General features: G+C 40.3%; 1 protein-coding gene across 8 annotated transcripts in view; it reads right to left on the bottom strand.

The window, feature by feature from the left end:
- Positions 1-14,122, bottom strand: part of RIPOR3 (RIPOR family member 3) — a 124,097-nt gene that overhangs the window by 14,368 nt on the left and 95,607 nt on the right. For 6 of the 8 annotated variants that reach the window (XM_057401718.1, XM_057401713.1, XM_057401714.1 and 3 more), the window contains 9 exons: positions 11,436-11,582; positions 8,548-8,626; positions 7,955-7,978; positions 7,775-7,828; positions 6,910-7,059; positions 6,267-6,330; positions 5,826-5,869; positions 4,981-5,106; positions 2,683-2,828 (listed from right to left, as the gene is read on the bottom strand). In XM_057401718.1, coding sequence (XP_057257701.1) covers positions 2,683-2,828; positions 4,981-5,106; positions 5,826-5,869; positions 6,267-6,330; positions 6,910-7,059; positions 7,775-7,828; positions 7,955-7,978; positions 8,548-8,626; positions 11,436-11,582 — 834 coding nt within the window. Of the gene's footprint in view, positions 1-2,682; positions 2,829-4,980; positions 5,107-5,825; positions 5,870-6,266; positions 6,331-6,909; positions 7,060-7,774; positions 7,829-7,954; positions 7,979-8,547; positions 8,627-11,435; positions 11,583-14,122 lie in introns of those variants that run through there. The other 2 variants (XM_057401721.1, XM_057401719.1) reach the window with 2 other exon arrangements.

Raw genomic sequence — 14,122 nt, 5'->3', positions numbered from 1 at the left:
AGATTCAAGCCATTATCTGAGAAACTGCAATATCCCAGAATAGGAAGGGCTTTTTCCTCAAATAGTGCCTTCTGCAAGAACAATTTCTGTGCATAACTATTTATGCAAGATACTGACAGTGAGGAAAGTCAAACAGATTCAGCAAAAGCAGATGAAGTGAATTGATCTGTTAGATGCCATTTGTGTGGGTTAACAAGAAGAGAGTAAAAGCAATTCTTCCAGACTCTGAACACGTCATCTCTCAGTATAGCACTTCCCATATTAGGGCAAAACCAGATTTTAAACCCTGCTCAATAAAGGATTTCTTCTTCACTGCACAGGTGAAGCTTATGTTCGGCTTGAAATCAGGGAAAAAGGGACTTCCTTTACAAGAGTGCCTCTGCAAGGAGAGGGTTCCGTCTGCAGTCCTTTCTGCTCTGAAAAGGTGCATAGAGCTTTTGATCACTTCACATCTAGATTAAAGCCAAGACAAGCTTTGGTGGTGTGTGCTTGTTGAAGGGCGAATGATGACAAATAAAGGCATCAGACTTTGCTGGGGAAGTATGACAGCCTGTAAATCCTCTTATGCCCCTCTTCTCTCCTTCCTTCCCCAATCCTAAGACATACAAATGTCAAAACAACATAATACTTTAATTGGCTTTCACCTAAAAGGGCTGTCATTTTAAGAGCTACTTTTACTTAAAAAAATCCTAAACATAATGCAACTTGCACCATCCCCACTCCCCACGGTTTGCAATAACTCTGCCATGAATACCTCTGCTTTCAGATTCAAGGGGGAATACATGCATAACTTGGCATGAGTAAGAGGAAGTTTCATAGGGAATACAATGCAAGATCACAGCAAGCTTCTGGAATGAGGTTTTGTTACCCAACTAATCAGTGGCTCAGTTTCTCAAATAAGAAACAGAAGCCTCAAAAGTCTCAGAGCAGCTGCAGCACCTCACCAAAACATATACTGATGCCCAGTGTTAGATCTCAGGAGGAAAAGGTGCTGTAAACAATGGGTGCAGGCAAAACTTTGTTGTGCAAGTTTCTCATCAACTCAGAACCATGAGTATGTTTGAAAGTAATTTCCAGATGCTGCTGCCAAGACTCATTTTTCAGCCCAACTGCAAGTACAAATCAATAGTAAATTTCAAGAACCACAGCACGCACGAAAGACCTTCAAAAAACAGTCTGTTGATCAACAAAGCTTTTCTTCCCCCAACCCCAGAAATGCAACCTCAAAGCACCTGAACAGCAATTGCAACAGAAAAACTTGCGGCATTCTCATGGTGGTGGCTGTAAAAGACTGTGATAAGGGTTAAGTCAAACGATGCTTCCAAAGGTAATGAAAAACAAAAACAGGTATTAAAAACCAAGTCTGATTATAAAATAATTTGGTCATTACCCTGAGGGCAGGAAAACTTTTCTCTAACTGAAAGATCTCTTTGGGCATATTTGGCAGATCACACATTCAGCATACACAAGCTTTGTTATTTTTTGGCAATTCTTAAAAACCAAGAAAGACTCAACAGCTGTATAAGGCTGAGCCATGGATGCATCTGGCCTGCAAGGCACAGCTCCATGCCCTTGCTCATTTGAACACTGTTAGGTTTCTGCTTCTCCGGGATCTACAAGTCTAGATCCACAAGTCATCACAAAGTGGCCTTTTAAGACGGTCCTTATCACACAGGTGCGTGCAAATGTTTCTTTGCCATTTTGAATTGGGAAGAACTGAGGGCCGCATTAAGCCATGTACAAGTGTAGAGCGCCTGCTGTTTCACTGGGCACATCACTAAGATGGCCAAATTTAACCCAAACAAGAGTAAATGGAAAACAGGTTAAGAAGTTTTGACTTGTTGCAGACAAGACTCACAGTGTGGACTGACAGTGCCATAAAGCAGAAATAACAGCACTACCTCAAAAATCCATGGTGGTGTGCAGAGACTGAGGAAGAAGTTCCAGTGCAGCGCCCACAAAAGTCAGAATTTGCTTTTAATAACATCAATAATCCACTACACAAATTGACTTACAGGTTCAAATTATAAAACAATTTAACAAATCACAGGGACCATGAAAATCCTCAGCTATTTTAAAAGTGCATTTGTAACCAAGCTTCCCTGCAGTGCACAAACAGACCTTATATTGATAACTGTAATAATCACAGTGCAAATATAAAGGTACCAAGTCTTTGGGAAAGCTTCATTTTTGACAAATTGTGGCCTGGTACTAGTGATTGTCCTAAAATTGCAAGTACATATTTTTTTCATTGTTCATAGAAGCTGCTATTTTCAGTATTATTTCATCATCTTTAAAATAACTGTTCATGTTTTATAGGTGTACATACATTGCTTGGAGTTAGACTTGAATGCTCATTCTGAAGCTAAGTGGTAAGCTAAGTAAAAGCCTACTATCTATCAATTCACATGGCTAGCCATGGCTCTAGCAACATCAACACATAGAACTAAAGGGTGATAGACACAGCTTCTGTCCCTTTCCCCCTCCCCTTCACAAGGACTGGTGCCACAGATCAAGCACAGGAGGTGGGGTTGCTGTGAGGAAGCACAGGGCTGCTATATAGTGCACCTGCTCTGCAAATAGAAAGAGGACTATGATGTTGAATGCTACTAAGTGAGATACTTGGGAGCCTTTAATTTATTTCAACTGTTCAGCTCCAGCTTTATCTGAAACTGTACTTACTTCCAGAGGACCTCCAGCTGTAGCTTGATGGTTCCCAGTTCAGTTATGTCCACAATGATTGCCTGAGGCTTGGTTGTAAAGAAGTTTATGCTGTCACACGTCACAACACCAACTAGAATAGTGGCCAGTCCTCGTAGCTCTGTCACCTGCAGGGACAAACACATCCATTTTCATCTTATCAGACAATCCTCAGTCACGTACATGGAAAGAAGAACACTTCAGGCTCAGATCTGCTCTGAGGCCCACAACAAACTTAAAACCTCAATACTCAGTTTTGGGCTCCTAAACTGTTGAGAGCCAATAGCCCCACAAGGAATATGTTGTAAATGGCTAGAAAGGAGGAGAGAAAAGCTGGGGAGAGAGCTGTGCAGCACATCTGACAAGAGAATTTGGTGGACTCTGATTTTAAGAAAAATTAAGTCTGAAGTTTGGAAATTCTAGCTGAGATATACATACAGACAGTTGCTATTAGTACAGTCTAGCCTGTCTACACATTGTAACAACACTGTCAAAAAAATCTGTATTACAGAGAAGTATATTACCCTACCTACACTAGACTATGTCAGCTCAGTTGCCTAAAGGATCTGGAAGCACAACTGTCTGAAAGGTCACAGTGGATTCTAGTTGTCCTAAACTCAGCTGAGGACCAAAATCAGAACTGTGTCAGTTCTCTCCTCCAACTCTGCAGGTGGCTCCGAGTGTGTTGGCAATGCATTTGCAGACCTGCATTTTCCCCAGGCTGGCACTTTGCTTCTTCAGCTACTTAAAAAACCAAATGACAAATCCAGTCAAACACTTGCTTAGTTCCACATGCTTCCAGTGCAGATCAAATTGTTTCAGAAACACATAAATCACACTCAGCACAGAGTCTGAGAATAAACGACTGAAGTCCGCTTAGGAATTAGTTCCATGCCTGTATCTCCTTTAAGGTGGAGCAGAATTATGTTGCCAGGCTCCTCTTGGAACACTCTTTGGCACTTCTCAATTTTATTTTTTAATTTTAAGCCTGCTATGTATTTGTACTGGGCAAAGATGATTAAGTACAAAGAGGAAAGAGCAGGAGGGTGTGGAGAACATTAGTCAGCTTAAGAAAGTCTTTTCATAAGCTGACAAAAAGAATAAAGCTATCATTGTCACACAAAGTAATACAAGGCTTTACAGCTATTATGGGAAAATGGGGATCTGAATTAGCCTCTCACCTGATATTCATTGTGCAGTGGCAGCAAAAAAAATGCATTATAAGTACATTTCCAAAGGCTGTTAGGGCAAGATGCCAAAAAGTCTCTCCTATGTAACCCAGTTTTGCTGCCAGATTGGAGGGGAACATTGAAATAGCTGCTTTAACAGAGCTGCCAAAACTTTAAACGCTGCACTGGCACTGTTTCCTAGTAGAATAGGATCCAGCACAGCCTTCGATCACAGCTCCTTTTAGGTTGACAGGAGTCACGCTGCAGTGTCCAGCCCACAAGAGATGCCAGACTACAGTGGCAATGCTGTTTAAGGATTAACTCCACCTGCCAGGTAAGTACCAGAACCAATGCCAAAGGCAGCTGCACAAGGGTCTATGAAAATTACATACTTCCCTCAAGGGGTACTCATAATGTGTCACCTTCACATCACAGGCCACTAGCACTGGGCCCTTACTGTTAGGGATATGATTTTTCTAAGGCACTTTAGAGTTCTGATGCTTTTTTTTCCCCTAAATAAAGATACCAAGTACAGACTGTTTGTACCAGTGCATAAGTGCCGTTGGTTCTTTGCAGATACGGAGCATCTCTAGATTAAAATACAACAACAGAATCTGCATTGACCCAGAGAAAGGGACATTTAAACTACAGAGTCAAACCATACACACATGCAGTAATGTTTTCCATATACGCAATTCTCTTTCAATAGAGAACAGAACCCCAGGGAGTTAATATTCCACATGGGTCATAAATAATATCTACATACACATCTTTTTGTATCCACATCTAGACTTCACCTTAGAAAATCCCAGATATTGATCTAGGACATAAAAACAAAACAACCACACACAACAAACATACATAACCAACCACATATACCAGACTCCGCAACACAGGAAAGCAGATGCACCAATACAGTTAACAAGTGCCAAGAAAAACAGAAGTAGATGTCTGTTCAGTAGGCAGAACATTGCTTAACTGCCATTGTTACCTGGCTAGGAAAAGCAAACTACTTCAGAGGTTTGACAAATATCTGGCAGCCTAACGGGTCAGTTATATGGTAGAAGACCTGTTAACCCACTGATTCCAATCCAACCATTATACACCACACCTTGATTTCAAGCTTCTCATGGAGATTTGGTATAAAGATCTTTTCTTCTTCATCCCATGTCTGGCTGTCATCAGTCTCAATCTTGCCTTTCAACCTCCATTTTTGGCGCCCCAGTCGCACAAACACCTAGAAACCAAAGAGAAAATTATGTTGGGTCAACATATTCCAGAATGTTCCCTTCAATCCACAGGCCTCACATTGTGCCAGTACTGCAGAAGTGAAGCCATTCCTTTGATCACTATACATTTAGGAACTTTCATAAAGCTAGAAAACTGGAGGCAGAAATTCAGATTGCAGGTTTTAACACTTGAACTCAGTACCAAATGACATGTCCCACCCATTCTAGAACAACTGCAAAGCTATGTTGCATAGTAAGTGTAGGGGTACTGAAATAGAATGCACACTGGAATTCATTTGGAACTGTTAGAAGTAGGAAAGCAACCGAGTAAGATCCTTGGATGCATTCAAATCATGCCAAGGGCAACCCAGTAAGATACTAGGACGCATTCAAATCATGCCAAAGGCAACCTTCCAAGAAACAGACAGCAACTGTTATTTGATTCCAGAGCAACTCTGAAGACAAAGACCTGACAGGTTGGCTTTGACAGACAATCACTGCAGTCTTTTAAACCCCCTAAGACTTGAATCATACCTTTCCCTCTTCAATCTCAGGGAGCAGAGTAACTAGTGACTGTGCTAAAGCACTTTTCTCATCAGAACAGTGCAGTTTTATCACAGTCCACTTCCTGCCTGCCTTACACATGTTGCACCTTTGCTCTCCTGTTCCTCCACTGCAAACTCACAGCAGTAAAATAAAGGACAAAATGAATTGCTGTATACTGCACCTCATACTGGTCCCCTGGGCAGAGACGTGCAAAGCCCACCAACCCTGAAAAGAAAAGGAAAATTCTAATACTTGTAGCATTTTACAATGTCCCCCAAAGCCTCAGCTTGCAATAAATAAAGCAACTACCTGGCTAACACCCCCTTGTGCTTAACTGTGCAGAAGCTACACCACTGGCCCAAACTACTCTTAGAAGGGCAAAAATTAATTGAGTTAAAGAAAGAAAGCTTGTCAGATTTTGTACTCAAGTATAGATACCATTGCAGACATGGTTTATGGCACCAAAGCAAACATTAATTTCCCAAAGTTCTATTAAGGGTCTGATCCAGAAAGCCAGTGGAAGCAACTGCCATTAAGTAAGTGTACTCTCAGTGGATCAGATTGTTACATAGGAAACCCCAAATCAACTGATGATTCTTGAAAGAAACAAAAATGAACATACCTTTCATCTTCAAGTGAAACTCTCCCAAATGGACCTCCAATGCCCCTTCTATAAAGCACATGTCCTAGAAGGAGGAATGAACAGTCACTATGACTGAAATGCAGCACAAAGTTGCTACCTTCCCATAAAGGCTATTTTCTTTAATGACTTCTTTTCTTACTAGACACACAGTAAGATCTTCACTAGGGGAGGCTGATAAAGAGTCCATTCATGCTACTTTTAAGACAGAAAATTATGATGTTGCTCCACAGAAGAATGTAACTACTTCAGCAGTTCACTGCCAGTTACCTTCCACTACTTGTTTTGTAAAAATAGCATAGCTTATTCATTATTCATTTTTCATCCCATTACTTCTAGTAGAAGTCATAGTGGACCCCAGTATTAAAGCAGAAATTCAAAGGATTTTTCACTTGTCTTTGCCAATGCATGAGGCCAAGCTGAACTGGGGCAAAAAAAAAGAGAGGCACAGAATTCAAGAGCTTTCCTGTAAGGCATTTATTTACCTCACAAGCTTCAGTTCACATTACATACCTGCAATTCATTTATAGGTTAAGTTTTTAACCTGCATCATTAAAAAGAAAGCCAGCTTTAAGACCTAGTATGCTTTTTCTGGTCTTCATTATACATGTATAGTATTCCCTACCTCTGTGCACTCTTGGAAGTTCTTGTAAAGCTCCACTAGACTCTCTCTGGAGGCTTTGGTGGAAGGAGACAAGGAAAAGGCATGTTTCATATTCGCAGCCCCATCTCGTAGTCTGCACTGGATACAGTAAGCCTCATAGAGTTCCTCTACCTGTAAGATTTGGAGGGTAGGGGAAGAATGAACAAGAATTACCCTGGCAGATTTAGTAAGTTTTGGAAAGGAACATCAGCAGTCTTTCCTGGCAAAAAAAAAACACCAACAAAATCCCACTATCACAGCATTGCACAATGCTGCAGCTCCTGCGTTTTACAGACTGATAAGAGTGCTACAGTTTGTAGACATTCCTGCACAAAAGCATGGGATATTGAGAAACAATCAGCTCTGCTGCTATCAAGACTACAAGACAAGGAGTAGACTAACAATTCATTCAGGGAAAAAAATTGCTTGGACAGCAAGAAACCAATTCTGTCAATACAGATTAAAACACCTACAGCTATGTCAGGAAGGAGATTTCAATCCTTTGGAAGCAGAGGGCAGACAGCAGACATTGACTCCACAGGACTGCCCATTTGGCCCCTTGCGGGGAGGGAGGAGAACATGTAAGTCTCCTTGCAGCAGCATTTTCTGAATAAACTGACAGGGTATACAAACTGGTTTCACAGGCAAACACAGGTTGGGCTGTGCTCAACATTCAGCCTGAATCCAACCATTCAAGAAAATAAATAAATAAAACTCCCCTCCTCCTGTAAAAAGAGTGGTTACAGCTTTCAGGACGACCCAGCACTATGCCCCTTCAGGTGAATTAAAATATTTTCTGTTTAGACAGCTTGCTTATGTAGCAGTGCAAGATCTAAAACCCCCTTACCTTGCTTATGTGAAACTCCAGTTTTCTGATGTACCTCTCCACCAAGCGGATTTGCTTTTGAAGAAGGGAAAGAGAGGGTCTTGAGAAAGTATTTCTTAAACATGCCTTTAAGTAACACAGCAGACACATCATCCATTTTTCACTGTTTGCAACATTTCATCTCATCCTCAATAGTCTTACCTTATCCAGGTCATAGTAGAAAGCCTGAAAGGAAAATAGCAGAGGCTGAACAGAAGAGCACGTGTATTTTGTACATATTAATGATACTTTCATATTGACTTAGAGACTCACAAGGCTTATCTGAAGTTACACTAAATTAAGATGCATTATTTACTACAAGGAGACATGCCAACATTTTTAAAAGTAGTTTCATTTTCTGTGCATGGTTGGTTGGTTTCTCTTTGCAGATGCTTTAAATGAGACAGAGTCTTGCTACCATCTATAACAAGGACCTGGACATTGGTGATGGCACATGGGAGGTTTTGGGTTTTCCATTTTTTTTTTTTAAATCTAGTTATTATTTCCCAAAGGAAAGGCAAAGTTGGATGTGTGAGTTGTCTTTTCATTACCCCTGTTGCTGAAGGTACTTCCAGGTTGTTGTGAACACAACAGAATGAAGGACACATTCACCAGCTACTGAAAATCAAACCCAGTCTTTATCACCGTTTCTGTCCATCCAGAGTCAGTTCCTGAAGCCCCAGGTGTGAGAGAACATCTACTTTTGTGGCTTTATTTTTAAAGTATTTAAGTATTTAACCTTAAAAGCATCTTACCAATCTGGAGTTCCTTTTTGTATCTTTGTGTCGACCAGAAAGATAATCCAGTTCAGCCTGGTGTGCTTCCAAGTATTCACTGGAGAGGAATAAAACCCAGTGTTACATTCTTCTGGTGCATTCATTATAACATCTCCCCAAAGAATTTTTCAGCAGAAAGTTAAAGCAACATCCTTTGTTAGAAAACTTCTCTTGTTTTACTCTCTAGAGATATGAATGGCTATATAAAGGGATATGGCTCAACAGACAAGAAAGGGCATTTGTCTGTGGAAATCACCCTAAATGCAAAGTCACTCCTCAAGGAGCATCTGTACACAAGTGCCAGAAGTTGCTGGTTACTTGTTATCTGACATTTAAAGATGTTGTACATTAGGAATCCCCCTCAATATTTTTTACTCCTCCAAGATGTTGGATGCTACAGTGCAATTAAAGAAGGCCACCAACTCCATCTTACAAAGTCAAAGAACTGCAACAGGAAACACTTGAACTACAAAGCCAAGCTCACAGAAGTACTCCATATGTAAGGCAGGACATATTCAGTGTTTTAGCAAACAGCTGAATAGCACCTTTTAGTACATGAGAATTTCTTAATGTAACCATTACATTTTCCAGAATTAGAGCTATTTTGCAAGGTGTGAAGCAGCTGGTGCCAGTTGGCTTCTGGAGTTGCTTGCAAGCAAGGATTGTCCCTTAGGAGTTCACACAGGGACTTAACCTATTTCTGCTTAGACTATCTTCTTCCAACTCTGCTTTTAATACAGAGCACACTTAGGTAACTTTTTCCTCTTGTGCTTAAAAGAGAAAAAGAGTCACTTGGTAAATACTACATTATAAGACACAGTCTCTGAGCAGTCAAAATAACTTTGTTTTAGACAATTTCACTTCTTTACATCTGCTTTGATGCATTTACTTTTCTTACTGTTTAAAACCAGCTCCCCAAGACAGCCAGTGGCTCCAGCATTGAGTGGTCTGCTCTTTACACTTGCCTGTTAACGGCTCAGTGCAGAAGTAGCCAAGGCTGGTAGCAGAACAGAATTCACTTACCTTTTAGAAAAGCTTCCTCACTTTTAGATTTAAGTATGTTAGTATTGCCAGCTTGATTAAACGGTACCCAGATGGTTAACAGAAGAGTTATTTTCTATAGCTATAAAGCAACAGGCACGTAAAACATGCTCTGTACTAAAAATTCAAATCACTCCAGCACCAAGTGGACTTAGTCTGCATCTACTTAAAATTTGGACTTTACATTGCTATTTGATACAGTTGTTTTCTGTAGGTTAGTCAATTAGCTAGCTCCTCAGTTTTGGCAGGAATCTGACCATGTGGCATTCACTGCAGAACTGGGAACAAATTCCGATTCACTTTATGGTTTCTCTTCCCTAAGCTCTGATAAACTCTAAACTCTGCAAAAACATTTGGTTTCACTATTTGATTTAAATCAAAATCCACTAATAAGACATTGACTGATATTTTTAGGGCTAAGACTTTATAGCCTTTTATCAGAACAAAAATGTGACACATCTAAGTTTATGATCTATTATTACACCACGTTTTATGTTCTTTGCTTAAGAAAACAAACTATGATAAGAATTAATATAGTAGCAAAATTTTGAGGACAGCAGTAACATACGTGAATTAGTAACATACTGTTAGTAGGATGCCAGCAGAAAGAGCTACTGTGTTTACAAATCCAAGGAGAGGTATTTTATATTCCCACAGGTACTTCAGGGTGTAAGTATTCCTACAATATTAGACCAGATCCATCAACATCAACTGTGAAGATGCAAAATGTGTATTTTGATATAAAAAGATCTGAGGACTCGGTTAAAGGTTGATGAGTTTCAACCACTGATGGAGGCAAACAGCACTTACCACACTTCCTGCCTGGTTTATAATAGCTGCCATATCAGCATTCCTATGAGGTAACTGACAGCTTCCCCAAAGCCAGAATACCCTAAATTCAGGCTGCCAGCCCATCCTTTGAACTCTACTGTGCCTGATGCATGCATCCCACTTCTGCCAGATGGGAGACAATGGACAAAATTGGTCTTTGGCCTTTTCACTGAAGTCTGTACTGATGCAACATTTGCTATGCATATAAACCGTAAAAAAAACAGTGCTACATTTAAAGCAAGATAATGTTATTTACATTGCCATAAGAAGATGGAGCTGTACTACAGCTCTGTTTCATCACCTCAAGTCACCTGAAGTTTTCAGGTGGATCTGCTTAGACCTTTCCCTTACAACAAGGCACACAGAGAGGAAAGAGTACTTCTGAACTCCAAAGCTGAAGTCTATTAAAACAAAACCAACCAAACAAACAAAAAACCCAACCCACAAGAATATCTAGCTCTAATTAGCACAGGGAGAATAGGAACAGTTTATGAACCAGCCTCCCACTGTGTCCTTGCAGGACACACCCTCACTTTCAGACTTGGTCTTAAGTCAGTTTCTTGAGTCAAAGCAACTCTACACAATTCCATTCCCAGAAGCATTCTGCCAATCACCCCCCAGATCTGGCTCTCCCATCCCTATCCAAGTCTCTCCTTGATCTGCAGACTTCCTGCCTGCCACCCTGCATGCTCTGAAAGCCTCCCTTCCTCAAGGGAGAACTCAGTTGCTCCCCAAGAGATGGGGAATCTCCCTACAGAGTTTGATCTGTCACTGCCTTTTCAGAGAACTGTTACAAGCTAGGAACAAACAAAAACATCACAGCATTTTGTCTGCAAGCAGACTGTCTGAGAATGAAAGAAACTTGTTATACAAGGTCTCAAGCCAGCGTCTGGGAAAGTCATTACATCTGTTTAGAGATGGAGACAGAACAGTGATATACAGACTTAAGCAGCACAACTGGGCGAGGCAAATTACAATATTTGAAAAGTCCTTACTTAAGTCCTTTCTTCAAAGCTTCAAAAATTTTCTTCACCTGCAGTGGCTTTGGATCCCAGATGACTGCCCCTTTCTGCAGGGAGTTATAAGCCTTGGGGGATTTCAGTGACATTCTTGATCTCACTGAACTTCTGCCGAGAGACTTTCTGTAGAAAGAGAGAAGAAATATGGGAAAGATGCAAACCCTATGACCTAGGAGAAAAGATGCCTAAGCCACAAGGCTTCCAGGCTACAAGTTGTATGTCCAATCCCATATACCTTTACTCAAAAAAGCAGAGAAAACTTTCACAGATAACATTAGAAAGTTAAGGCAGAAAAGTTAGTGCAGAAAAGCTGCAAGCTTTCTGTAGCTTCAATAATAATCATTTCACTATAAGAAACATCTCCTTCTCCAAGCTTGACGCAGACTCCAAGAAGCCTCCTGGTTCTCTCTTTTACCCTTTTTCAAATAAAGAAGGATCATGCATATCCCTATGTCTTCAGGAAGGAGGGGGGGAACACAGCAAGCAAGAGAAAAGATCATTTTTATAATGGCTAATAACAACTTCATGCTCATACTGATAGCAGTCATCTTAATGGACACACATGGAAGCTAGCTAAGGCCCTGTTTCTGTGTGCACATTCACACCAGTTGTTGGGTCAACTATGGAATTAGTCAAGTAAGCCACGCTGCAGGACAAAGACATTCCCATTCTGCACCTCTCAAGTGTAGAGACCTACAAGTCAGGAAAACAAGGCAACAAAATTTTGAACTCCTCAAGGCCTAAGTACAAAGTTAACATAAAAAGCCTTTAGAATTAGCTATTTCTTTGCCTGCATTCACCATCGATTTAAATGATGGCTTAGAGCCCTACCACATTTTAGCAAAGCAAACTACCAAGCCCAGATTGCACACAAGACATAATTATCCAGATTGCACACAAGATACAATTATCAAGGTGTTTTTTCAGTGTCTAACACCTCATTTCCTTTTAAAAGCAACTGCAAAACCAAAACTAAATATTGTTTCTAACAGAAGTCCCATGCACAGGATTTTCTGTACTAACCTAAAGAGTTAAAACACCCCCATTAGTTCTATACATCTACAATACTTAAAACACAAAATAAGTGCTCTGCAAATACTTCTTTCATATTGTCAGATTCCTGCCTGCCTAACCTCTATATATACACTTCTCTAAGTCTTAGCTATTTTTGTATAGTTTTGTTATTAATCTCTGTAAGTCAAGACTCTAAAACAACATTACCTAAAGAAGTTTCCCATTCTTCCAAGCCAAGCCAACTGGCTGCTCTTAGAGAAGCTTTCCACCTTCTCTACACTCTCCACCCTAAATCCAGCACACCTGAAGAAATGATGAACTTCAACAAGCTTAATACTTTGCCACTGGCTGGTTTAAGTTCTAAGCATGTGACTGGAGGCCTAAGGATATTGAGCTTGGTGATTAAATCCTAGGCCCACCACACCTGAGGGCAATCCCAGTCCAGTTACAGAAACCCTTGAGTAACTACTTTAATTACCCTGGTGCTACATTTCCACTTAACTCCATTTTTAACATATAATCCACCAAAAAATCTGATAAAATTAGGGGTTGCCAAACATTACTGGACATGTAATTTCTTCACCCTGGTGATTACCTTGGTTTTTATGATGGCTTAATGTAAAGCATTAATTAACCACACCATTTGGAGCTCAGGTTACCTATAATGAGGAACATAGCTGTTAACTTAGAAACCTACATTGTTTTCACTGAGCATTCCATGCAAAGCAAGAGGATTTCAACAGGAATAACACTGGAAGGGACAGTCTATCCAATAACAGCAGCTGAAAGAATCTCCTAGAAGGATCATTACTTAAGATTCTTTCATGCAAAGAAGGAAATAGCATCCAGTTCCACGCTCTAGAGGAGTGCACTATTTAGCAAGATATCATATGGAAGATACAAGATAATGCTATCTTTTGAAATTAAAAAGCCCAAATTACTCCTGTGTTTTGTCAGGTTTTGGGAAGGAAAGGACTTTGATATTTACCTTCACAGTTTTGGATAGCAAATCTTAAATTCAGGAAATCATTTCCTTCAGGTGAAAATACAGCATCTAAGCATGGATAGGTTGGGATTTAAAACTCACTGTTTTCCTCAGTATCTCCACTGACTGATGCAGCCCATACATACTCAGTGCACTGATGTTAAGAATCCCATTTTCATACATTTCCTAGAAAAGTGAAGTGGCTGACAAAGGCCTTTAGGGACAGTAGCTATAAGCTAGATGCTATGCTGCTGCTTTCCCTTGGGAACTTAATTTAAATATCAGATTTCACACTTTATAGATAACAGTAATAACATTTGCTTCCTGTAGAGACCATTGTAAAGAAAAATGAAATAGTGTGTCTGACAGAGAGCCTCAAAAGGAAATTGCTAAAGAAATACAAAAGTATATTTAGCGTCTGCTTAAGAATCATCTCCATGTGGACCTGATTTGTGTGTCATCTTTTGGACAGAGCTTGCATAGGGCCCCTGCAATCTCCTGCTGTGTTTTGCAACAGTGCCTGGAGGAGAGATAAGTTAGGAAAGGGTGATTAAAAAATTTCTTCACTATGCTGGGAAAGGCTTTTGGGTGTTCACTGGACTGTGACTGAGCATTCAGTAAACAAATTTTCCTTATTGTGGTGATTCCTGAACAAAACTGTCTG

The sequence above is a fragment of the Pezoporus wallicus genome, unplaced genomic scaffold (assembly GCF_028554395.1).
Source record: "Pezoporus wallicus isolate ANWC-B61680 ecotype Strahan unplaced genomic scaffold, APGP_CSIRO_Pwel_v1 contig_9238, whole genome shotgun sequence".
NCBI lineage: Eukaryota > Metazoa > Chordata > Aves > Psittaciformes > Psittacidae > Pezoporus > Pezoporus wallicus.
This window is presented reverse-complemented; position numbering and strand designations above follow the sequence as displayed.